General features: G+C 33.7%; 1 protein-coding gene across 1 annotated transcript; it reads left to right on the forward strand.

Moving 5' to 3' along the window:
* Positions 1 to 12,586: 12,586 nt before the first annotated feature.
* Positions 12,587 to 15,500, forward strand: LOC132184892 (wall-associated receptor kinase 5-like). The gene is made up of 3 exons (XM_059598679.2): positions 12,587 to 13,527; positions 13,682 to 13,852; positions 13,962 to 15,500. Exons 1-3 carry the CDS (start codon positions 12,633 to 12,635, stop codon positions 15,257 to 15,259), a joined length of 2,364 nt encoding a protein of 787 aa, XP_059454662.2. The 5' UTR covers positions 12,587 to 12,632; the 3' UTR covers positions 15,260 to 15,500.
* Positions 15,501 to 27,673: the final 12,173 nt, after the last annotated feature.

Below are 27,673 nucleotides of genomic sequence, written 5' to 3' on the forward strand. Positions count from 1 at the left end.
ATTGTCCGGTAGTGACCGTCTCTTTCCACAATGAATATGGTCACGACTATTTTTATAGGGACAAGTTGAGTACAAATAAGACATAGTGAAATAGATTCCTTTTGGAATATGTTCATATGTTTTCTTGTTTCACTATTTTTTCCTTTGAGAATGTGTCTTTGATCATTTAGTGCTTAAACCAAATTAGAGGAATGCTGGAATTCTTAGGTCTTAGGTTCAACTAGCATTTGGTCAATTTGATAAACACAACTAGTCAATCTTCTTCATATGGTTGCCTAACATAACTCACCCTTAAGGCCAAATTCATACTCAATTTAAGCTTAAATGTGCACAAGAGTTCAAGCATAGGTAAAATGTACCATAGAAGCATAAGCTTAGGCAAAAAAAAATCAGTCCATTAATAAATATTCATCCCATGTATAGTAAGCACGTTTTGAGATATAAGGAATTGGATCCATGAAGTATACATGAGAAATTTATGGACTATCAAGGTGCATATGACAAAAATACGGAGACAACCTAAAAACTATATTTTTGTCTTTTTGAATTTTTTTTAAAATAAAATGCACAAAATTAATGCAATGCATATATATGCAAAACTGAAATTAAAAAAAAAAAAAACAAACAAACAAAAACAAAAAAAATAAATAAATGCAATGCAATGAATGCTACATGCTCTAGGATATGAAGAAATATGCAAGACAACCAATCCTAAGCATGTTATAGACCACCTTACTCTAGGTGAGTTCACCACCACTCCCCCTCAAAAGGTGAATGGTATCGACCTTCCTAACCCAAACCTTCTTAACCTTAGGTACAGATTTGTGACTCTTGTCAAACTCATCTAACCTAGATAACACTCCCTTCATCATTATGCATAGCCCCTCAAAACCTTTCATAGAATATGAATTCTCACTCTTATGCTCACAAGGTCTCAACTTAAAACAATTAGGTCGAATATGACCAACTTTGCCACAATGATGGCAGGTATGGACAAATTTCGGAGAAGCTTGTCTCATATGAGAAGGGATATACATATACTTAGATCTAGACAAACATGACTCTACACCACCTTTTTCTTTCTTAGGAGCAGCCTTTTTATTCCAAGGTCTTTGGGATTTCAACTTAGAACAATTTGGTCTAATATGACCAATAATCCCACAATGGTGGCATGTAAGAACAAACTTTGCATGAGTTTGTTTCCTTGAAAGAGCCTTGAATTCGGGCTTCACACAAGTATTCATATAAGAAGTTTTGCCCTTATCCAAGCAAGCTATATTGGCTTTGACTTCTTCAACTTTCACATACTTAACAAACAAAGTTTTTCTTTCAGAATTAGAAGCATGTGAAGTAGAGGCACCCAAGTTATCAATAAGCATAGTATTTTCAGATTTCAAAGAGTCAATTAAGGCATGTGATTTAGACAATTTAATAACCAAAGACTCTTTCTCATGCTCAACATCATTAAGCTTTTTAAGGGAAATTTGATGATGATGAGGTAATTTAACAAATTTCTTAAAGAGCTTGTTATATGCCATCTGAAGGTCAATCACCTCATCAGAATCCATGTTAAGGGATTGAGGAGTATTCATAGCAAAGGAGTCAAGGATCTCACTCAGGAATTTAATCCAAACAAAGTGAACCCACTCTGATACCAATTGAAAATTCTAAATACAACTCCAAACGACACCAATAAGGGAGTTGAATAGGTGTATGCAAATAATACGCAGAATTAAAAATTAAACAATCATACAACCAAAATATGTAGAACAATAGATCACAGAGACACAAATATTTTGGTTACGAAGAGGAAACAATTTAGAGAACTCTCTAAAATGTAAAACCTCTCCGGGGCAGCCAAACCCAGGAAATCAATCAACTATAAAAGAATAAGAATTACAAGAAGTTCACACTTACAAAACCTTTGCAATTGACACTTCCTTGCATAAGATAAGCGACCCACTTGACTTCTACCGCAATAGCCCTTTCCAGAACATCTGGCACAATCCTTCTACTTGATCTCCTTTACCGGAACTCCGGTAGACTTCAGTTGTATATGATCTGTGATTAAGACACAACCTTTAACTCTAAGAGAGACTAACCCTAACACTCAATATCTTAAACGCTCTCTTAGCACATGAAATTCTTATGTGGAATTCCTTACAATTTCGTGCATAACAGCTCTCTATATATAGACTGCAAGAAAACCTAGTACTAGTTGAAATGAGAAGAAAAACTAGTTTTAGTTGGAATAGGATTCATCCAAATTTTCTTCCTTATCTTGCGAGACGATTTTGGCATAGCTAACTTTCGAATTTTGAAAATCTTATTTCACAAATATTTGTATAATTTTGTGTTAGCTTTCCAATGCCGCTGGTTTCACCTCAATCCGATTCTTGAGCCGAAAGTTATGGTCCGAATACTGATACATGTGCAGGATACGAAATTTAATCAAATCCTATTTTAACTCTAATTAAAGAATTCCGATTTGATTAAACTTAACCATATCATATAGGTCTTCTATTATGATTGGTTAAGCTTAACCACATCTTATAGGTCTTCTCTTGACACAACATCTCATGTATGCACTGCTGACGGGATTGCAGATGAATGTATTTTGTCACTGAATTTGGCAATTCAAAACCCAACACATGGGATTTATAAATTGTCTTGTATGATTTATAACATGTGAAACCTTGATCCAAAGGTTAACAAAAAGAAATATCCACTTCTTCTTTTGAATTCTCATTATCCACATCATTAAAATGATATCCCGTCAACAAAGGTTATGAACTCTGAAGTCATAAAAGATTCTTTGGACTAGCAAATCAGCTGGAACATATAAAAGCTACTATGTAGTAACAGCTTTATAAAAGCTGCTAAATGTTTTATTCATATTGTTGATGTGATTTAATACCGTATGGGAATTCGCATTTATTATTAGATTAATTATGATTGTTATAAATTCGATTTCTTCATTCTGTGACTAGTTTCTACCGACCAATCATTCTTTAACCTCAAGTCTTGGCAATGGGAAAACTGTTTCCATCACAAGGATAACGATATTGCAGGAAGGGGCATATTGTCACAATACTCTTCATGGGCATGACCCTTAACATATATATTCTTCAACTCTATTTAAAGCAATTTCCTACTAGGAGACGATATTAACAACGGGGAGTAATCAAAATAGGAAAAATTAAAATATATATTAGACCGATGTAAATGATTTAAATGAATATAAGAAACCATATAAGGACTATATGCAAGAATTAAAATGATTGGACCTGAAATTAGAATTACAAAATTAATGAGGCGAGAGGGCAAAAGATTACATGCATGCAGCTTCATTATCTAACCCAAAGCCCCCTTACGTAGTTGTCCTCGTGATAAGATCTCTCTCTCAGACTCAATCACTCACTGCCTGGATAAAGTAAGACATTTTGAAAATGGCAAAACTGGCTAGGCTATACGGCCACGTTTGTAGAAGTTTGAGAGATATAGGAAAAAGCATTGGATTGTCCAATAATTGAAAGGTACGTGAAACCTGCAAAGAATTCCGTGCGTAAACAGTCAGCATTTTGGTTGATTAATTCAACTTGGATTAATCAGCCTTTTAATAAAAATTAAAAAAAAAAACAAAAAAACAAAAAAACAAAAACAAAACAGAGAATTGCCAAAAACTCAAAATGCTGAATCTGTAACCCACCAAAATCAGCTCAAGTCAACACAAAAGATTAGGGATATGGCTGACGCTGCTTGGTAGGAGAGGGTCGAGGGAAGAGTTTTAGGGGTTTGGGAGAGAGAGAGAAAGGGGAAAGGGCCAGTTGTAGGCGGCGGCACGTCTGCTTTGTAGTTACCGGATGTTTGTCGGATTTTTAATTTATGTTTTTTTTTTTATATTTTGTTGGATTTTACTGTTAGGAAACTCTTTTGATTTGTTTTAATTTAATTGCCTTATATATTATTATTATTATTATTATTATTATTTCAACTTTTTTTTTTTTCCATTACCAACTATATATTAGATAGATGATATATGAAGTTAAATAATATATGAGATGAATTTTTTTTGGCAAACTGATCATTAGCAAGTGTAACTGAATAATCATGTTCAATTATAAATAATGTCTTTTTTGCATTTACTAGAAGAAGAAAATTAGTGAACTACAACTTCAAGGTCCAAAATTAATGCCCATTACTTCAAATGCGGATATTAGGTAATAACTGCATAAACTACGCAGATGCGGATACCAAAAATCATTATTCGCATTTTACAGATGCGGATATAAATATTGCTAATATCTACATCTGCATCTGCATTTTCACCCCTACAAGTTTATACACGGTCTTTGACTGCAAGTCTTGGCAATGGGAAAACTATTTACCATCACATGGATCAAAATATCCCACTTCTTCTACCTTTTATATATCTCTTACATTTTTTCAACTTCCCAACATTTTTATTTTTCATATGATGTTAATAACTTTTTATGACTATTAAATAAAAAATTCACTACAAAACAAAAAATTTTCATTTTTTCATACAAAAAAATTCTAAATTTCTATCTACTTTAAATTACATCAATCACATTAAAACCAAAAACTACTTGATTACTAAACAAACCCTATGTTTTTACTGTTTTGTTTGGTAAGTGGGTCAAGCAAAAATCACCTTTACATCAATTTAACGTGTAGCGCATTGGACGCGGATGTGAGCATGGCCAACAAAAAATCGTCATCTTGGATGGCGAAGACTGAGAAGAGCATTTGAAAAAATTAATCCCTCGCCCCTTTTTTTCAAGTAAATATTGAGAGAGGGTTACATGAATTAAAACAATGAAAAATGGGTGGACTCTCTAAATTATCTAATAACAAAACTAAAAAAAAAAATTATAATGCAAAAAATACAATAAAATAATAAAAATTTAGTCACCCTTTGGAGTGTGATGTATGTGTGCATTTCCACACGTCACCAATTTGTGACGTGCTGCAATTGGACATGTCACTAAATGGAATTCTCGACTGATAGATTACTGCCATGTGACCCACGTCATGAATGACACGTCACAATCTATTTAGTGAAGTGTCTTGCCATTGACATGTCACAAACCTCAAGTCACTAATACATTTTTTTTTTTTTTTTTTTTTAAGTGTGTCCCGCTAAATAAAGCTGATATTGATTACCTTGAATGCGTGAGAGAAGTAGGGGAAAAGAAGTTGTTCCGTGTTATCCTTTTCATGCGTACTTTTATTGTTTGTTTCTTTTCTCCATGAAAAAAGGGTTTGTAGATTGAGCTGTAAAGTCATAAAAGATACTTTGGACTAGCAAATCAGCTCAACTTATAAAAGCTACTGAATTTTTAAACACTGAATATGATATTAGATGATTGATTTGATTATTTGGTAAGTGTTAGGTAGGACTCTCTTTGATTATTTGGTAAGTGTTAGGTAGGACTCTCCTTTCACGGTAGCAGTGCTCGATGTCTTTTCTGTAGGCTCTTCTGGTCTCTATTTTTGGCGGGTTGTTTTAGATCTAATTTGTAAATTTATATCAAGATCTAGTCTCTTTAACCTTAGATCTAATCGTCTTATTCGATCAAGGCGTATCTTTCGAAAAGATGTCTACGATGCCATGCTCCTCTGCTGCTTCTTGTGGGGTTTTTATTTTTTGTTTGTCCTGGCCTTTGAGTTGAGGATGGATTTGTTGTCCTAGCCTTCAGGTTGAGGATAGAGTAGATTGGTGTGGGGGCTTAACTCTCACAGCCGAATTTTTAGTTTCTAGTTGTTTTTTATTTTTGTTTTTGTATTTGGGCTACCCATGTCTAAGATCTAGTCTGCACGAAGTCCCTTAAATGTAACCTTCATAGCTTTTGACTATGATTTTTCTGAACTGTATGCTCAGTAGTGTAAGAGCTTTATGCTCGTAAAATTTCATCAATGGAAGTTTCATATTTTTTCAAAAAAAAAAAAAAAAAAAAACTTATAAAAGCTACTGTATACACTTGTGATCTCTTGTTTCCTACCGATTAAAGAAATTGGATCCAAATCCCCTCCCATTGAAGGGAAAATTGGAGATTCTTCAATTGTCCATCTTAGCCGTTCATTTTTATCCAACAGTTCACATCATGCCACGTGTTCCACTCAAATATAAATAATAAAATATTAATTAACTTTTAAAAAGAAAATTAAAATTAAAATAATAAAAAATTAAAATCAAATAATTAAAAAACTAGGGTGGCCCCCATGGCCCTAGTTTGGGATTGACCCTATAGGGGATGGCCGAACCACCCTGGGGCGAAGCCACCCTCAATTGGCCTTTGAGGGTGGCTTTCGGCCACTCCTATAGCTTAGTTGGAGTGGCTGATCAACTTAATTATTTGATTTTAACTGTTTTTATTTAATTTTAATTTTTTTTATTATTTTATTTTTAAAAATTAATTAATATTTTATTATTTATATTTGAGTGGAACACCTAACGTGACGTAGGGTAGGTTGTTGGAAAAAAATGAAGGACTAAAATGAAAAAATCGAAAGAATCTTCAAATCCGGATCCATAGAAATTTTGGAGTAAATATATATGTGGTTCCAATTTTATCCCTTTACGAAGATTCTGGACAGTGGTAACCTGTATTGCCATATTCAAAATGTCTTACTTTATCCGACAGTGAGTGACTGAGTCTGAGAGAGATGTTATCACGAGGACAAGTACGTAAGGGGGCTTTGGTTTAGATAATGAAGCTGCATGCATGTAATCTTTTGCCCTCTCGCCTCATTAATTTTCTAATTCTAATTTCAGATCCAATAATTTTATTAATTCTTGCATATATATAGTCATGATTTGGTTTCTTATATTCGTTTAAATCGTTTACATCGGTCTAATACATATTAATATATACATCTCATTGATCCCAACCTTAACTATTGCTTCTAGCTTAGACACGCTAGCTAGTATATTATTTTGGACTTTGAAGTTGTAGTTCACTAATTTTTGCTTTTAATAAACACAAAAAAGACATTATTTATAATTGAACATTATTATTTATATTACACTTGCTAATCAGTTTGCCAAAAAAAAAATTCATCTCATGTATTACATAACTTTATGTATCATCTATCTAATCTATAGTTGGTAACGAAAAAAAACATTAAATAATAATAATAATAATAATAATAATAAAAGAAAAACATATAAGAAAATTAAATCAAAACAAATTAGAAGAGTTTCCCAACATTAACATCCAACAATATTACAAATTCAACAAATATATATAAGAAACATAAATTACAAATTCAACAAACATCGGGTAGCTACAAAGCAACTACAACCGGCCCTTTCCCCATTTTCTCTCTCCCAAACCCCTAAAACTCTTCCCTTCACCCTCTCCCACCCAGCAGCCTCAGCCATATCCCTAATCTGTTGTGTTGACTTGAGCTGGTTTTGGTGGTTACAGATTCAGCTGTTTGAGTTTTTCGCAAGGATTTTTTTTTTTTTTTTTTTGCAAAGGCTGGTTAATTAACTCAAGATAAATTAATCAACCAAAATGAGGACTGTTTACGCACGGAATTCTACTGCGTAGCATTAGTCAGCCGGTAGGCCCCTGACTTTTATATGTCACACATATAGGTCCAAAGTATCTTTTATAAGTTGAGTCATTTTCGAGAAATAATTTTCCATAGAGAGAGAAGAAATGAAGATAGTCCAAACTTGTACATCTTTGCAGGTTTCACGAACCTTTCAATTATTGGAAAATCCACTGCCTTTTGTTTGGTAAGTGGGTCAAGCAAAAACTGCCTTTACATCAATTTAATTAACAACGTGTAGCACATTGGACGCTGATGCGAGCATAGCTCACAAAAAAATCGTCATCTTGGATAGCGAAGAGCATCTGAAAAAATAATCCCTTCCCCCCCCCCTTTTTTTTAAAGCAAATATTGAGAAAAGGTAACATGAATTAAAACAATGGAAAATAGATTGACTATCCGATAATAAACTTAAAACAAAAATTATAGTGCAAAAAATACAACAAAATAATAGAAAATTAGTTAAAAATTGACAAGTTCCTTTTAATAGGGGCCACATAAAGCAGTAAAAACAGAGGTCCCAAGTACGTAAGGGTATCGTCGTCTCGAAAAAGTAGAAGATAAATAATATATAATTTATTTTTCCTGATCGTATTTCATTATGATTATAGTATGAGGTTGATATGCAGACATTGATGACGAATGTGGGGATCAAACTCTCAATAATTGAACGAGATAGTGTTTCAAAATTCAACATAAAAGGCAATTATACATGAGGTTGTCCCAAGTGGGGACGGGAGAAAAGATGGTATTTCAATAATTTCTTTTAAAAGTCATATCATATTTGGAAGGACGATCTAGTCTTCCTTATATTATTACTCTTAAATTCATATGTATTGATTCTTGTTGCTTCTTCTTTGTTTAAAAAGTTTTATTCTCATTATCCACTTCTTCTTTTGAACTCGATCGATCTCATTATCCACGTCATTAAAAAAATATCCTGTCAACAAAGTTTATCCATATGTGCTCTTGAATTTTCAAAATACAAGTTGTGGAAAGACAAAGGAACCCCTGACCCACTAAATAATGCTGTGACGTGACTGATTACCTAGAATGTGACGAGAGAAGTGGGGGAAAAGGATTATTGTATGTTTCTCTCTATGAAAAAAGATCCGTGGATTATGAGCTCTAAAGTCATAAAAGATTCTTTATAAAAGCTACTATGTTTTATTCATGTTCGATGTGATTTAATAGGAGATGGGAATTCGAATATATTATTAGATTAATTATGATTGTAGTAAATTCTGTTATTGAAGAGTCAAGATCGACCAACTTCTGTAATCCCACTTCTTCTACCTTTACGTCAATTTAACAACGTGTAGTGCAGTGTAATCCCACAGATAAATAGTTTGATATATAGTTTTGCTCAAACAAATTAAAGGAAGTGAGAGCATCGTGATCCATATACATGATGGGAAACAACAGTTTTCCTATTGCCAAGACTTGGGGAGAATATCGATTATGTAAGGCATGAATTTGTAATAATATTGCAAAGCAACCAAAGTGGGATTTAGAATCTTAAAAAAAAAAAAAAAAAAAAAAAAAAAAAAAGTGGGATTTAGAAATTGTCTATTGTCTTGTATCACGTACATTTGAAACCTTGTTCCAAAGGTTAACCAAAAGAATTATAAATGGTCTTAGAATTTTCAACACACAAGTTATGGAAAAGATAAATGAACCCTTAACCCGCTAAATAATGCTGATCGTACTGATTACGTACCTTGGATGTCAAAGAGAAAAGTGAGGGACCGGAACAATTATTAATGTTTGTTTCTCTCTATGAAAAAAGATTCCCTGAATTATGCATATGCTTATCAAAGTTACTTTATAAAAGTTGATGTGATTTAATAGGAGATGGGACTTCGTATATATTATTAGATTAATTATGATTGTTACTTGAAAAACTAAGTGGGTCAAGCAGAAATGGCCTTCCACGTCAATTTAACAACATGTACCACACTGGATGCTGACGCCCACAGAAAATCGTCATCTTGGATGACGAAGAGCATTTCAAAAAATTAATCCCTCCCCCGCACCACCATTTTTCAAGAAATGATCATTCACATGAGAGAAGTTTTATATCAAATTCATACTTCTTCTTTTGAAGTCACATTATTCACATCTAAAATTATAATTAAATGAATCATACTTGAATTCTGGTCAAATAATAATTTTGAAAGTTATATCAATTTAGAATAATAAAAAGATGATACCTAACATTACTCTTAAAAAAATATTTCATCAACAAAGTTTATACGCGCATGTCTGCTAGCTCTTAGAATTTTCAAAACAGACAAAGGAACCCCTAGCCCACTAAATAATGCTGTAACTGATTGCCTTGAATGTGTGAGAGAAGTTGAGGGAAAAGATTATTGTTTGTTTCTCTCTATGAAAAAAGATTCGATTAAGCTACATAAAATGGTTTCTATTTTTTATTTTCGTAAATCATTTTTTCACTCATTATCCTACCTCCTTCTCGATCGTATGCATTCTCTCTAGCGTTTTATTCCCTGTCTTCACTGAAGTTAGAAGGCAGCCGCAGTTCGTCGGTCACCTTTGCCGTTCATTCTTTGACTAGCTTCTGCCGATCATTCATTGACCTCAAGTCTTTGCAATGGGAAAAGTGTTTCCCATCACATATATGGATCACGATATCCCACTTATTCTACCCTTTTCATTTTTTTTTTTGTTAAATTTATTTATTTATTTTGATCGATCTTGTAGACTTCCACCTTTTATAATCGAGTAATAATAATTATAACACTAACGTAAATGACTGTTCACTCATACTGATGTATTTTATAATATTACTTTTTTAATAATACTGTTCAAAATTTGTTTGTTCACTCACAATTGTATTTTATAATATATATAATTTTTTTAATATTATTATTTAATTTTTTTTAAAAAAATATAATAATATTATAATACATTACCGTGAGTGAACACCATTCACGCTGGTATTATGATTGTAACTCCTCCCTGTAATCTAGCCTTTCATAATTTCATTAACTATTTGCGGGGTCAGGCCAGAAATCACGCCTTTCTTTAAGTTTTTTTTTTTTTTATTTTAATTTTTTGTTGGTAAGTGGCTACTTTAACGTGTAGTGTCGCTGGATGCGGACGTGGGCATGGCCCACAGAAAATAGTCATTTGGATGACGAAGAGCATTTGACGAAGTTAATCCCTTCCCGGCCCCCCACCCCTCACTTCCACCCCCTACCTTTTTTTTTGAAAAAAATAAAATAAAAACAAATATCGAGAAATGGGTGCGTGAATTAATACACTGAAAATTACAGTTCAAAAAAGATAAAAAAAAAATAGTAGAAAATGAGTTAAAAATTAACCCGGTCCTCCTGATAGGAAACACATAAAATGGTAAAACACTAAAACAGAGGTCGCAGAAGATGGTATAATCGCTGCAAGACTCTTCAATCCTACTCGAACCACAATGCAAGGGATGCGAACATGGGCTAACCCTCAACATATGCTTTATCCTTACCTAAAGCAGTTTCCTACTAGGAGACTATTGATATTAACGACGGGAAAGTAATCAAAATAGGATAAACATTTACAAAATCCGAAGCAGGAACCGTTAAAAGAGAGAATATATATATATATATCCGGTATTACAAGTTTTCACGACAAGAACAACACAAAATAGGAAGACGAAAACCCACAATACTCAAGAAATATAACAGAAATAAAAAGCAAATATCAAAAATACAAAGTCAGTTAAACAAGGAAAAAGCATAATAACAACAAAAACCATCCTACAAACAGTAGCTAGCGTCTCTGAAGCTAGAGGCGACAGTTAAGGTTGAGATGTATATATATTAATATATATTAGCACATCATTCGCGTTAGGCGTGAAATTCTTCATTATAATTTAATTTTAAAATTTAAACGCATCACCATCTTATTTTTCATATAAAAAAATATATTATGCTTCTTTTAACGAAAAGACATACTAAATGTTATACACTGGTATATTATTGAACATGTACTTTTTTTTTTAGTGTACTGAACATTTACTTAATGACACAATCACACACAAATGATCGAAAACATAGGACCATTGAATTTAGTTTAATTTATATATATAAACTAAAAGATGGTAAAATCTTTGTTCCTGTCGGAGTAGTTTTAAATGAAAAGAATTATAATTAAAGAGAAAAAAAATAGATAGAATGAAACTTGAATTCTGATTATCAAAGCATTACTTAAAAAAAAAAAAAAAAAAAAATAGCAAGAATTTTCTGAGAGTATGGCCCACTGAAAATTCGTCATCTTGGATGGTTGAGAAAGGGTCATATATAGGAATTAAAACACCAAAAAATAAAAAAATAATAATAATAAAAAAAGTATGCTCTACGATAACAAAATCAAAATGAAAATTATAGTACAGAAAATACAACAAAATAGTAGGAGATGGATCAAAAATTGACCCATCCTCTCAATTATAATGGCTTCATAAATAAGTATAAGCACTAAAACAAAGCTCACAGAAAAGATACTGGAGCTAAAGATAAATAGTTTGATAATTTTGCTCAAAAACCAAAACTAATACTAATGAACTTTAATCTATTAAAATATATTAACTATTACTTTTCCAATATTGTGGGACTCTTTGCACGTTTCACGAATCTTTACTAGGGCACAGACACTGCCCTAGTAAGATCTTTGTCATTCACTCACTGTTTGGATAAAGTAGGAAATTTTCAATATGCCAATACAGCCATGTTTGTAAAAGTTTGAGAGATATAGGGATACAAAAAGCATTGGACTATCTTCATTTTCTCTCTCTCTCTCTCTCTCTCTCTCTATGGAACATTATTTCTCGGAAAATGACTCAACTTGTAAAAGATACTTTGGACCTGTTATTTTTGCTATATGACATAAAAGTTACCAGCTGAATTGGTCTTGGATCGTTCCATATGCGTTTATAAAAGGGAAGAGTGTAGTAGCTAGGGCTCTCAAAGCACATCTATCGATCTAAACACAAAATATAAGATCGAAAACACTCGTTAAAAAAGTTCCAGCAAGGCATGGGGTTGCGTGGGAAGCTTTTGCAGATCATAGCACTGCCTGGAGTAGTGATCATAATATTTGCAATTGTGGCGGCAGCAGCAGCAGCAGCAACAACAGCACGTATGCCAACTAAGCCCAAGCCTGACTGCCGCAGCAAGTGTGGAGATGTAGAAATTCCATTCCCATTTGGCTTCACTGAGGGCTGCTATCTGGATGACAGTTTTCGTATCACATGCGAAAACTCTTCGACACCAAATTCACCAATGATAGGTAATATCAGTGTAACAAATATATCCACTGACACTCATGAGATTCATGTCATGAATTGGGTAGGCCGAGAGTGTATCAACAACAGTTATAATTACACGAGCAAACTCTGGCTCTGGTTGTCCCAGTACACCATTTCCAACAGCAAAAATAGGTTCACTGTTATCGGCTGTGACACTATCGCATACCTGAGTGGGTTCCAAAATGGAGAAGAGTTCAAGATCGGGTGCTCATCCCAATGCCCTACCGATAAGAATGTGGGGAATGGGTTTTGCTCTGGCGTTGGGTGTTGCGAGGTAAGGTTTCCGTATGGACTCAAAAATATTAGTGTTGAAGTACGGAGCTTTAATAATCATTCCAATGTAAAGAACTTCAATCCCTGCGGCTATGCTTTTGTTGTCGAGAAAGGCCAGTTCAACTTCTCCGCCAGTTATCTCAAAAAATATCCCAACGAAAGGGTTCCATTGGTGCTTGATTGGGCAGTTGGGAATCTCACATGTGAAGCAGCTCAGAATAAATCGAATTTCGCATGTAAGAATATTAATACTACTGAATGCATTAATATCCTGGGCGGGTACCGTTGCCAGTGCAAGCAAGGTTACGGAGGGAACCCATACCTCCTCCAAGGCCAAGGGGGTTGCGATGGTATTTATACGTTTTTTCCTGAATTCATATCCCTTTTTATGACATTTATTTCCCCCCTTAATTCGTTACAATGTATGTATGTACGTATGTATAATTTCATTAATTATGATTATACTATGTTGTTGGCCTGTATTCTTCACTTGATGATCTGCAGACATTGACGAATGTAAGCTTCCAAATCTCAATAATTGCACGACGAAACAATATTGTACCAACGAAATAGGCAATTATACATGCGGTTGTCCCAAGTTGCACAGTGGGGACGGAAGAAACAATGGTAAAGGTTGTCCTGTAGATGTTGCATCAGCAATTGGGCTTTCCATTGGTAAGTAAATTTACCATTTTCTACAACGTTAGGTAATATCATGTATGCAATTAATTACACAAACTTTAATTAAATCTTGACCATTACGTTTCGACTTTTCCAAGTTCAGGAATTGCCATTGGCTTAACTTCTATGCTTGGGGGTAGCTGGTGGCTGTACTTGGAATTCCAGGCAAGAATATCTATTAAGCTTAAAGCAAACTTCTTTCACCGAAATGGGGGTTCGGACTTAGAAAAGCATCTCCAAGAATCCACCACTGAAAATGCCAAAATCTTTACTTCTGAAGCGTTGAAGGAGGCTACCAACAACTATGACAAGCGTAGGATCATTCCTGGCAAAGGAGCTTACAAAGGATGTTTACCAGATAAAACAAATATTGTTATCAAGAAGTCCAAGACAATGGATCCAGACCAAGCTGACCAGTTCATTAACAAAATTATTCAAGTCTCTGAAATTGACCATAAGAATGTTGTCAAACTCTTAGGCTGTTGTTTAGAGACGAAAGTTCCTTTGCTAGTCTACGAATTTGTCTCAGAACGTACACTCTTCAAGTATATACATGGTGAAGACAACACATCCACCAAACGATGGGAAACCTATCTAAGAATAGCTGCAGAAACAGCGGATGCACTATCGTATCTACACTCTTTAGATATAATTCATGGAGATGTTAAGCCCTCAAACATACTGCTTGGTAAAAATTTCACTGCAAAAGTCTCCGACTTTGAAATTTTTCCCCACGATCAAAAAGATGTAGCTACTGTAGTGCAAAGAACTCATGGATACCTGGATCCTGAATACTTACAGACGAACCAATTGACGAAAAAAAGTGATGTTTATAGCTTTGGAGTGGTCCTTGCGGAGCTACTAACATATGTAGCTCCATCCACTAGGTCCAAGGAAAGAAGAAATGTAGCTCCATCCACTATGTCCAAGGAAAGAAGAAATGTTGTTAGGTATTTTCTTTCTTTATTGAAAGAGAATCTATTGTCTGAACTTCTTGGTTATGATATAGATGAAGAAGGGAATAAGGATATAGATGAAGAAGGGAATAAGGATATGGATGAAGAAGTGAATAAGGAGCAAATCAAGGAAGTCGTTAAACTTATAGAGAGGTGCTTAAGATTGAAAGGGGATGAGAGGCCTACTATGGAGGAATTGAAAAATGCATTAGAAGGAATATTAAGAAAGACAAAGACGCATTCATCGGTTAATGCTCATGAATCAAATCTGGAAAAACAGGCGGAACATGACTTGCCTGGCGCTGACGTAGGCTGTGGAAGTAGCATACATGAATCAAATCTGGAAAAACTGGCGGAACATGACTTGCCTGGCGCTGACGTAGGCTGTGGAAGTAGCATATGTAACATTAGCCTTGGGTGTTGGCCGATGAATGTGGGCATGTAACATCCTCTCTTCATGGCGTTTGTTTTTCAGTTTTTCTAACGCAATTTACTGTTTTAGTGTCCTAAAAAGAGTTATGTATGCTCTCTCTGCACAATTCTTCATGTGTTGAGTATTCTGTTATGGTCATTAGAGCAATCAGTTGGTGTTATTTGGAGTAATTATTTTGTTGTACTATATATGCTGTCTTGTATAGCTGCTGTTGGATGGTAGATCTGTTTTGTGTTTGGCAAGTGTAGTTTGCTTAAATGTGGATGGTATGTAAGAAATTTCCAATAAAGTGTGTCTCATATGCAACATTTCATTACCTAATTCTTACAATGAGTGGGCTATTGCATTTTCAATCAACCTTACTAACTCGTGGCCGGGTGAGTTGTCTATTCATTAAAAAACATGTTTTTTTTCGTAATTAACAAAAAATAATTGTTACTAATGGTCTTTTAATTCTCATTGTTCAATCACACTTATCTAACATGTACTTAATAATAATATTTTTCTCCCAAAAAAAAAAAAATTGTACTTAATCTTGACTGTCATTTATAATTAAATATTGTTTAATTATGACCGCTAATTAAGTCATATTTGGTAGAAAAAACTAATTTATTTCAACGGTTAGAACTAACTTGATTAATCTTATTGTTGATATTATTAATGGTTTAGTAAATCCAATCATTGGATCTCACTTAAAAGCATCCTACTATCTAGATTAAATCACTATATCTTACAAATATTGTTGGGGATTATATCCTAAATCCCAATAATTTTATATCTATGCTAACATTCAATGTTTATAATAAATATATGTTCATTGGTTAAATGATTTGAGAATTTGGTATATCAAAATGTTTTTTACATGCTTATTACTAAAGTTCATCATATTTATTATGCATATAAAATGTCTTAAGATTACATTGAATATGACTATGAGTGTGAGTAACTTGGTTATCACACAATGTCTTAGTCAATAATCTTTATATCCTTAAACATATAAATTTCGCGGTCGGTAAATAGAACTGGGGTATTCTATTTTGAGAAAGACTATTACTCCTCAAATTTTGGTGATCTAATTTAATTAAGCGAAGCAGTGACTTCGGATTGATATGTATGTGCTGAGACCCTAAGGCATTGACGGACGAAGGAGTTGTCTTTCCACAAAAGCTATTGTCTATAAGGAAAGAAAATACCTTCTTAAAGACTACTTAAGACTTTGATTCTAAATCTTGAGAGAATTGTGGACTCAGATGCTGCATGTATGTTATCTTGATGTATCAAAGAGTGAGATTTATCATCAGTCGAAATAACCTCAATACGTTGGGTAATCACATATAGCATTGAGGGAAAGCTTTTTCCAATAGGGAATACAAATCCTTGTCAAAGAACAAAGAAACAATAAATTTTTCTTTGAGATAAATTTTATGGATATTATTCTCAGAGTCTTCGGCGGAAGCAGTTTGGTTGATATACCAAATTGAAAACTTATTCTACCAAAGTGTGGTGTAAAACTCATTTTTACAGCTTTTAATGGACATTTGCCTTATCATGTAAAAAGGCCAAACACATTGGAAATAAAACATAATATCTTTAATTCAAATCAATTTCATAAACTTTTCCATTAGTTTTACTAAAAATTAGGCCTAAAAACGTCCCCAAAACAGTTTTAAACACTTGAATAGGGGCACTTGGCAAGTGATTCGAATCATACCAACTTGATTCAAATTTTGATAGCCTTGTACAGTGAAAAACGCCTACAATGAGGAGTACTTTAGTAAAAGCGTTTTTTTTTTTTTTTTTGAGAAATAGTAAAAGCGTTTCTAAACGCTTTATGAGGGCGCGTGACACAGTGCGCGCGCTCCCTTCTGGAAATGGGGGAAATTACAGTATAGGGTTTGGCTTGTCTGGGTGTTTTGGTTTTCTCTGATCAAGATTGCTTCCTGTCTTGGGTGTTTTGATTTTCATCTTTGTATCTTACATCATTCTTCTCCAACCTTTCAAGGGCTTTGTTAACATAATCCATCTTCACAACTTCAATCATTGAACTCAGGCCCTTCTCTTTGCAGAACTCAAGCGTCTCCTCTGTTTCCTTAATGCTCCCGACAAAGCTCCCTTGATTGTCTTTCTCCCTACTAAAGCAGAACAAAAACAGAGCACCCACAATGAGCAACCATAAATGCAATCGAAATTTCAGAGAAAACAAAATTTTCCAACCTTTCCCTTTAATTCTCAAAGACAGAGGAAAAAAAAAAAAAACAATCAGAGCAGAATTTTACACCTTTCACAACAACTTTTACCAACCAAACATACCAAACACTGTCGGAAATCATATACCCAGAAAAAAAAAAAAAAAAAAAAAAAAAATTCTATCTTTGCCTAAATTTTTTGCAATTATAGAGGGAGAGAGAGAGTGAGTCACCAAGCATAACGACGGGGGTGAGAAACTGCAGAGGGGTATTGATGACACCCATAAAGATCAACTTTCCGTCGAGCCTCAACAAAGAAAGGTACGGCTCAAGAGGGTGAAGCACAGGCACAGTGTCAATTATATAGTCGAGCGAGTCAGCGGCTTCCTGCATCTGAGTCGAATAGGTTGTCGTCAGCAGACTCAGCACCAAGATACTCCGTAGCCTCAGCCCACGTCACCCATGACTCACCCCACCCTCCCTTTTGTCACCTAATCGCATGGGAAAAATGTTAAGGTCACAATATAAATTCAACTTATGATCAATTGCTCTCTTACGTGTTATCTAAAAAAAAATTGAGAGAGGATTTTGAAATTCTGAAAATTTGGAAAAAAAAGACAATTTGTTTGGTTTAAAATTCAATTTTTTTTTACACGTAGGAGAGAAGTTAGTCATGAGTTGAGTTTGTGTTGTGTCTGTATCAAACCTCAGTGCTAGAGAGCCCGACATTGGCTCCCGAAAATTGCCCAAACTGAGGTGGCAATATTTTTTTATTCACAAAAATTTGTTCTCAATCTTCTTTATTCACAAAAATATATATATATATATATATATATATATATTGCCACCTCAGTTTGGGCAATTTTCGGTAGCCAAATGTCGGGCTCCCTAGCACTATCCAATCCCACGGCTTCTCCAGAATCACCTCATGCGCCTCTCTCTAACTTTCCCTTGCAAAATCAGAGAGAGATCTACTGTACAAGCACCCCTAACCACCCCCGGGCGCTGCTCACTGTATAAGCTAGGGGTGCTCAAATGGTAACCAGCAGTTGTTAGCTATAACCGCATTCGCTTTGAGCGGTTATCGATTTTAAATAACTGCAACCGCCTAGGCGGTTAGCGGCTATTTTATAATTGAAGGTTAGTTGTTATTCAATTCAATAATCGGCGGTTTTACGACTACTGTTTTTTTTTGACCTTTTGAGCTTTTTAAGTGTTTTGAGCCTTGTACATCTTTGCGGGTTTCACGAACCTTTCAATTATTGGAGAATCCACTGCCTTTTGTTTGGTAAGTGGGTCACGCAAAAACTGCCTTTACATCAATTTAATTAACAACGTGTAGCACATTGGACGCTGATGCGAGCATAGCCCACAAAAAAATCGTCATCTTAGATAGCGAAGACTGAAGAGCATCTGAAAAAAGTAATCCTCCCCACCCCACCTTTTTTTTTTTTTTTTTTTTTTTTTTAAAGCAAATATTGAGAAAAGGTAACATGAATTAAAACAATGGAAAATAGATCGACTTTCCGATAACAAACTTAAAACAAAAATTATAGTGCAAAAAATACAACAAAATAATAGAAAATTAGTTAAAAATTGACACAGTCCTTTCAATAGGGGCCACATAAAGCAGTAAAAACAGAGGTCGCAACTTGCAAGTAAGGATATCGTCGTATTGAAAAAATAGAAGATAAATAATAATTTATTTTTCCTGATCATACTTCATTATGATTATAGTATGGCGTTGATATTCTTCCGTTGATATGCAGACATTGATGACGAATGTGGGGATTGAACTCTCAATAATTGAACGAGATAGTGTTTCAACATAAAATGCAATTATACATGTGGTTGTCCCAAGCGGGGACAAGAGAAAAGATGGTGTTTCAATAATTTCTTTTAAAAGTTACATTATATTTGGAAGGACTCTAATCCTCCTTATATCATTACTCTTAAATTCATGTGTCTTAATTGTTGTTGCTTCTTCTTTGTTTAAAAAGTTGTATTCTCATTATCCACTTCTTCTTTTGAACTCGATCGAGCTCATTATCCCCATCATTAAAAAAATATCCCGTCAACAAAGTTTATCCATATGTGCTCTTAGGATTTTCAAAATACAAGTTGTGGAAAGACAAAGGAACCCCTGGCCCACTAAATAATGATGTGACGTGACTGATTACCTGGAATGTGACAATCTGACAGAGAAGTAGGAGGAAAGGATTATTGTTTGTTTCTCTCGATGAAAAAAGATTCGTGGATTATGAGCTCTAAAGTCATAAAAGATTCTTTATAAAAGCTACTATGTTTTATTCATGTTTGATGTGATTTAATAGGAGATGGGAATTCGAATATATTATTAGATTAATTATGATTGTAGTAAATTTTGTTATTGAAGAGTCAAGATCGACCAACTTCTGTAATCCCACTTCTTCTACCTTTACGTCAATTTAACAACGTGTAGTGCAGTGTAATCCCACAGATAAATAGTTTGATATATAGTTTTGCTCAAACAAATTAAAGGAAGTGAGAGCATCGTGATCCATATACATGATGGGAAACAACAGTTTTCCTATTGCCAAGACTGGGGGAGAATATAGATTATATAAGGCATGAATTTGTAATAATATTGTAAAGCAACCAAAGTGGGATTTAGAATCTTAAAAAAAACAAAAAAACAAAAAAAATGGGATTTAGAAATTGTCTATTGTCTTGTATCACGTACATGTGAAACCTTGGTCCAAAGGTTAACCAAAAGAATTATAAATTGTCTTAGAATTTTCAACACACAAGTTGTGGAAAAGATAAATGAACCCTTAATTAACCCGCTAAATAATGCTTATCATACTGATTACGTATCTTGGATGTCAGAGAGAAAAGTGGGGGGAGCGATTATTAATGTTTGTTTCTCTCTATGAAAAAAGATTCCTGGATTATGCATGTGCTTATCAAAGCTACTTTATAAAAGTTGATGTGATTTAATAGGAGATGGGAATTCGCATGTATTATTAGATTAATTATGATTGTTAATAGGAAAACTAAGTGGGTCAAGCAGAAATGGCCTTTACGTCAATTTAACAACATGTACTACACTGGATGCTGACGCCCACAGAAAATGGTCATCTTGGATGACGAAGAGCATTTCAAAAAATTAATCCCTCCCCCGCACTACCATTTTTCAAGAAATGATCATTCACATGAGTGAAGTTTTATATCAAATTCATACTTCTTCTTTTGAAGTCTCATTATCCACGTCTAAAATTACCATTAAATTTTAGATGAATCATACTTGAATTTTGATTAAATGGTAATTTTAAAAGCCACATCAATTTTAAGAAGATAAAAAGATGATACCTAATATTACTCTTAAAAAATATTCCGTCAACAAAGTTTACGCGCGTGTGTCTGCTAGCTCTTAGAATTTTGGGAAAAGTCCACATAACCCCCTCAAACTACCACCAAATTGACAATGTCTCCCCCAAACTTTAAATTGCGACAATGTACCCCCCAAACTACCAAAACATTGTCAATGTTCCCCTCATTGACGAAACTACCCTTAGAAAAAAAAATACTAAAATTTCTGGAAAAACCTAAAAGAAAAGAAAAAAATCTTTTTATATATATATATCGATTTTTTTTTTTTTAATAAAAATTGAAAATTTTTTCGTTTGTTTGTTTTTTTTTTTAAAAAAAAAAAAAGAATGTTTTCTTTTATAATTTTTAAATAAAAATTTACGTTTTAAAATAAAATAAAATAAAATATTTTCGTTTAAAAATAATAAAATTTTTGTTTTTTAAAACATATTTAAAAAAAATTCTAACAAAAATAAAAATTGATTTTTTAAAAAAAATAAAAATTTTGGTCTAAAAAAAAATCGTTTAAAAATTAAAATAATTTTTTAAAAGAAAAATAAAATTTTCGTTTTAATTTTTTTTTTTTTGAATTTTAGGGATATTTTTGTCATGATGATAAATATATAGGGCCATTTTGATATTTTTGCTAGCTTTGGGGGGATATTGACAATGTTTTGGTAGTTTGGGGGGTACATTGTCACAATTGAAAGTTTGGGGGGACATTGTCACAATTGAAAGTTTGGGGGGGACATTGTCAATTGAGTGGTAGTTTGAGAGGAATATGTAGACTTTACCCTAGAATTTTCAAAACACAAGTTGTGTAAAGTCAAAGGAACCCGTGACCCACTAAATAATGCTGCGACTGATTGCCTTGAATGTGTGAGAGAAGTTGGGGAAAAAGATTATTGTTTGTTTCTCTCTATGAAAAAAGATTCGATTAAGCTACATAAAATGGTTTCTATTTTTTATTTTCGTAAATCATTTTTTCATTCACATTTTCCTACCTCCTTCTCGTATGCATTCTCTCTTGCGTTTTATTCCCTGTCTTCACTGAAGTTAGAAGGCAGCCGGAGTTCGTCGGTCACCTTTGCCGTTCATTCTTTGACTAGCTTCTGCCGATCATTCATTGACCTCAAGTCTTGGCAATGGGAAAAGTGTTTCCCAACACATATATGGATCACGATATCCCACTTCTTCTACCCTTTTCATTTTTTATAAAAAAAAATTATTTATTTATTTTGATCGATCTTGTCGACTTCCACCTTTTATAATCGAGTAATAATAATTATAACACTAGCATGAGTGACTGTTCACTCATGTCACTCATGCTGGTGTATTTTATAATCTAACTTTTTTAATATTACTGTTCAAAATTTGTTCTGTTTACTTACAATTGTATTTTATAATATATATATTTTTTAATATTATTGTTTAATTTTTATTTTAATAATATAATAATATTATAATATACCAGCGTGAGTAAACATCATTCACGCTGGTATTATGATTATCACTCTTCCATATAATCTAGCCTTTCATTAACTATTTGCGGGGTCGGGCCAAAATCACGTCTTTCTTTAAGTTTTTTTATTTTAATTTTTTGTTGGCAAGTGGCCACTTTAACGTGTAGTGTCACTGGATGCGGACGTGGGCATGGCCCACAGAAAACAGTCATTTGGATGACGAAGAGCATTTGGCCTCACTTCCACCCCCTACCTTTTTTTGAAAAAAATAAAAAAAAAAAACAAATATCGAGAAAGGGGTGCGTGAATTAATACACTGAAAATTACAGTTCAAAAAAGATTAAAAAAAGAAAAAAAGAAAAAGAAAGAAGTAGAAAATGAGTTAAAAATTAACCCGGTCCTCCTGATAGGAAACACATAAAATGGTAAAAGCACTAAAACAGAGGTCACAGAAAATGGTATAATTGTTGCAAGACTCTTCAATCCTACTCGAACCACAATTCAAGGGATGCAGACATGGGCTAACCCTCAACATATGCTTTAACCTTACCTAAAGCAGTTCTCTTTTTTATTCCTTTTACCATTTATCATTGAGGGGAGAACTTACTCTCCCCTGTGTCTTTCCTTCTCATTTCAGTTTCTCTTCGTCCAAACACTTCCTCCACAACTCTCAAAGCTTCCCTCGTTTCACAAGGCAAAACTCAAGCCTCAGGACCCCACCGTACAACTACAAAATGACTTTCACGTATTTGGTAGCTTCCATCGTTCGGCTCCCCATAGGAACACCACCGCAGACCCAAAAAAATCCCTTAGCTCCCTAAGTCTAACCAGAAATTTGTCCCCCCACACTCAAAATCCTGGTTTCGCCCCTATTTCAACATAAAAGGCAATTATACATGTGGTTGTCCCAAGTGGAGACGGGAGAAAATATGGTGTTTCAATATTTTTTTTTAAAAGTCACATCATATTTGGAAGGATGATCTAGTATTCCTTATATCATTACTCTTAAATTTATATGTCTTGATTCTGGTTGCTTCTTCTATGTTTAAAAAGTTTTATTCTCATTATCCGCTTCTTCTTTTGAACTCGATCGATCTCATTATCCACATCATTAAAAAAATATCCCGTCAACAAAGTTTATGCATATGTGCTCATCGAATTTTCAAAATACAAGTTGTGGAAAGACAAAGGAGCCCCTGGCCCACTAAATAATGCTGTGACGTGACTGATTACCTGAAATGTGACAGAGAAGTGGGGGGAAAGGATTATGGTTTGTTTCTCTCTATGAAAAAAGATTCGTGAATTATTAGATTTAAAGTCATAAAAGATTCTTTATAAAAGCTACCATATTTCATTCATCTTCTTCTTGATGTATCTAGTTAGTTGTAATATATGGTTATTTTTGTCCGCTCAATTTTTTAAAAAGGCAAAAATAACCATTCACTATAATTAATTGAATATATATTCTTCAGTTCAAATAAATTGGAGAAACTGTAATTCATTTAATATAAATTCGAATATATTATTAGATTAATTATGATTGTAATAAATTCACCAACTTCTGTAATCCCACTTCTCTTCTTCTACCTTAATTTACGTCAATTTAACGTGTAGTGCAGTGGACACGGATGTGAGCATGACCCGTAGAAAATTTGTCATCTTGGATGGTTGAGAAAGGGACATATATGGGAATTAAAATACTCAAAAAGAAAAAAGTATACTCTCCAATAACAAATTTAAAATGAAAATGATAGTACAAAAAGCACAACAAAATAGTACGAAATTGACCGTATCCTCTCAATAAAGGCTTCATAAAGAAGTAAAAGCACTAAAACAAAGTTCACAGAAAAAGATGCTGGAGCTAATTAAAGATAAATAGTTTGATATATAGTTTTGCTCAAACAAATTAAAGGAAGTGAGAGCATCGAGATCCATTTGATGGGAAACAACAGTTTTCCTATTGCCAAGACTTGGGGAGAACATACATTATATAAGGTATGAATTTGTAATATTGTAAAGCAACCAAAGGGGGATAGATTTAGAATCTTACAAAAAACAAAAAAAGTGGGATTTAGAAATTGTCTATTGTCTTGTATCACGTACATGTGAAACCTTGGTCCAAAGGTTAACCAAAAGAATTATAAATTGTCTTAGAATTTTCAAAACACAAGTTGTGGAAACGACAAATGAACCACTGACCCGCTAAATAATGCTGATACTAATTACCTTGAATTTGTGAGAGAAGTGGCCCAGGGAACGACTATTGTTTGTTTCTCGAGTCTATGAAAAATTAATGATTCTTGGATTATGTGGTCTAAAGTCATAAAAGATACTCTAGTCTCTAGACTAGCAAATGAGCTGGAACTTACAAAAGCTACTTTATAAAAGTTGATTTAAAACAAAAAAAAATAAATAAATAAAAACAAATATCGAGAAAGGGGCGCGTGAATTAATACACTGAAAATTAGTTCAAAAAAGATAAAAAAATAATAGAAAATGAGTTAAAAATTAACCCAGTCCTCTCGATAGGAAACACATAAAACGGTAAAAGCACTAAACAGAAGTCATAGAAAATGGCATAATCTTTGCAAGACTCTTCAATCCTACGGTAAAAACACTAAAACAGAAGTCTTGGAAATGGGAAAACTATTTGCCATCACATGGATCACGATATCCCACTTCTTCTACCTTTTATATATATATATATATATATATATATATATATATATCTCCTACATTTTCTCAACTTCCAAAAATTCTTATTTTTTATACGACATTGATAACTTTTTATGATTATTAAATAAAAAATTTACTACAAAACAAAATTTTTACATTTTTTTCATACAAAAAATTTTAAATTTCTATGTACTTTCATTTTAAAACCAAAAACTACTTACCAAAGCTCATTACTAAACAGACCCTATGTTTTTACTTTTTTTATTTGGTCAGTGGGTCAAGCAAATACCACCTTTACATCAATTTAACATGTAGCGCATTGGATGCGGATGTGAGCATGGCCAACAAAAAATCGTCATCTTGGATGGCGGAGAGCATCTGAAAAAATTAATCCCTCGCCCCCTTTTTTTTTTCAAGCAAATATTGAGAGAGGGTTATATGAATTAAAACAATGAAAAAAGGGTCAATTATCTAATAACAAACTATATATATATATATATATATATATATATATAATGCAGAAAATACAATAAAATATTAAAAAATTAGTCAAAAATTGACACGGTCCTTTCAATAGAGATCACATAAAACAATAAAACAGCTAGAGGTCGCAAGTTGGGGTATGGAAAGAGTAAAAGATAAATAATAATTTTTTTTTCCTGGATTTCATAATGATTAATTAGAGTATGGGGTTGATATTCTTCAGTTGATACGCAGACATCCACGAATGTGGGGATCGAACTCTCAATAATTGCACGAAATAGTGTTTCAACATAAAAGGCAATTACACATGTGGTTGTCCCAATTAAGAGGGGACGGGAGAAAATTTAATTTTTTTTTTTTAAAAAAAAAAAGAAACCAAGGGGCCAATTTTTTTTTATATTTTTTTTTTTTAGATTTGTTTTCTATTTTTCTTTTTATGTGGGTGAAATAGAAATCGCATTTAAGTCAATTTAAAAAGGTGTAATGCACTAGACACAAATGCGACCATGACCCATAAAAAAGAGATGCTCTTCAACAATAGATCAAAAACGAAACATATAGTGCAAAAAATACAACAAAATAATAAGAAATGAGTCAAAAAAAAATTTACCTAATCCTCTCAATAAGGGCCTCATAAAGACGTAGAAGCACTAAAACAAAAGGTGTAAGCTAGGACATGACTCTGAGTATGAGATTATGGTATTTAATGTTTTACTATTATGAAAAGTTTCTCTCTAAGAAGTACTGCAGCACTTGATCATAAACAAACTTCATCAAAAGTATGCATTTACTTTTATAAACATTTTTATTCCTTGTCCCCGCTTTCAAAAAGAAATAGAGAAAGAAACATTTTAAAGAAATTAAAATAGTAGCGGAATTGATGTAATTTTGCTATATGCCATATACAGAGTTTATTCGATTTTTCTTGATACTAGTGGAGAAGAAACATTGTTATTGTTGCTTGTGGACGTAGACAATCTTACCCCATACCGGCCGTATGGGGTGGCCAAAACCACCCCCAGCCCCTTGGGGGTGGTCCGGCCACCCCAAATGCACCCAGTCCGCATTTTTTTTTTTTTTTGGCCAAGGGGGTGGTTCAACCACCCCCAGATCGGCCAGGGGGTGGCTCCAGCCACCCCCTTGGCCAAAAATGGGGTGGTTCGGCCACCCCATTTTGGCCAAGGGGTGGCTGGAACACCACCCCTTTCTCCTCATTTTTTTTTTTTTTTTAATATTTTGCTTTATTAAAAAAAAAAAAAAAAAAAAAGGGTAAAAAGTCAATTTTTGCTGCTGGCACTGTAACTGGAACAGTGCCGTTCCAGCTACAGTGCCGGCCAGGCCTGTTCGCAAACATAGCCTTCATGAGCTTGTCCTTTGTGTTTTTCAAGAAAATTTAAGGCATAGAAGGCGACCAACTATTTTATTTGGGGGTGATAGCTCTTAACTAGGATATATTTGGAAACCAAAGCAGTTAATGATCAAGCATATTTGAGTAATTATTTATTGTGGAGATTCGAACTCACGCTTTAATACGCGTCCGGCTACTTAAAAATTTTTTGTACCATTGAGTCAGAGCCACTAGTAGTGCATGCACTACAAACTACACGTTAATTTGGCATAAAGGTATTTTTGGCTTAACCCTAAAAATAGTTACAAAATGTTACATATATATACGAATGAGGATTTTCTGCAATTATCTACCCAAAAAGGAAAGCATAGGAGAGTTGCACCAAATTTGTGAGAGAGGATTCTTTGCCCGAACAATGTGTCTAAGCAGCAGACTTCTTGGTTGGGAGAACGCAAGCTCCTGCCCGAGCAAGGGAACCCAGGCCACCAACCAACCCCGTTCACATCTCCCTACCCAATTACACAAAGGACATGGGGAATTGGCTGAGATCCCCGGACCCCAATTGTAGGGAATCCCGGTCCTAAATATAGGCAAAAGCCAACAAAATTGTAATCAATAAATTAAGAGTAATGTTAGATGTCATCTTTATATCTTCCCTATATCCCTCTAAAATTGATGTGGATTTAAAATTCTAATTGAATTTGTAATAAATCACTATTAGATTTTGATCTAATAATAATTTTGAAAGTTATATCACTGTTGGGCGAACACAAGGACAAAGAAGGACATTTAGTATTACTCACAAATTAATGGGAAATGCTAGGTGTTTTTATAATATTCTCCTGGTATCCTTCTAACTGTGATGTGCCTTTTAAAATCACCAATAAATTAAAAATTAATAATGATAATCTCAAATTCA

This window comes from Corylus avellana, chromosome 7 (genome assembly GCF_965113065.1).
Source record: "Corylus avellana chromosome 7, dhCorAvel1.hap1.2, whole genome shotgun sequence".
In the NCBI taxonomy this organism is placed as follows: domain Eukaryota; kingdom Viridiplantae; phylum Streptophyta; class Magnoliopsida; order Fagales; family Betulaceae; genus Corylus; species Corylus avellana.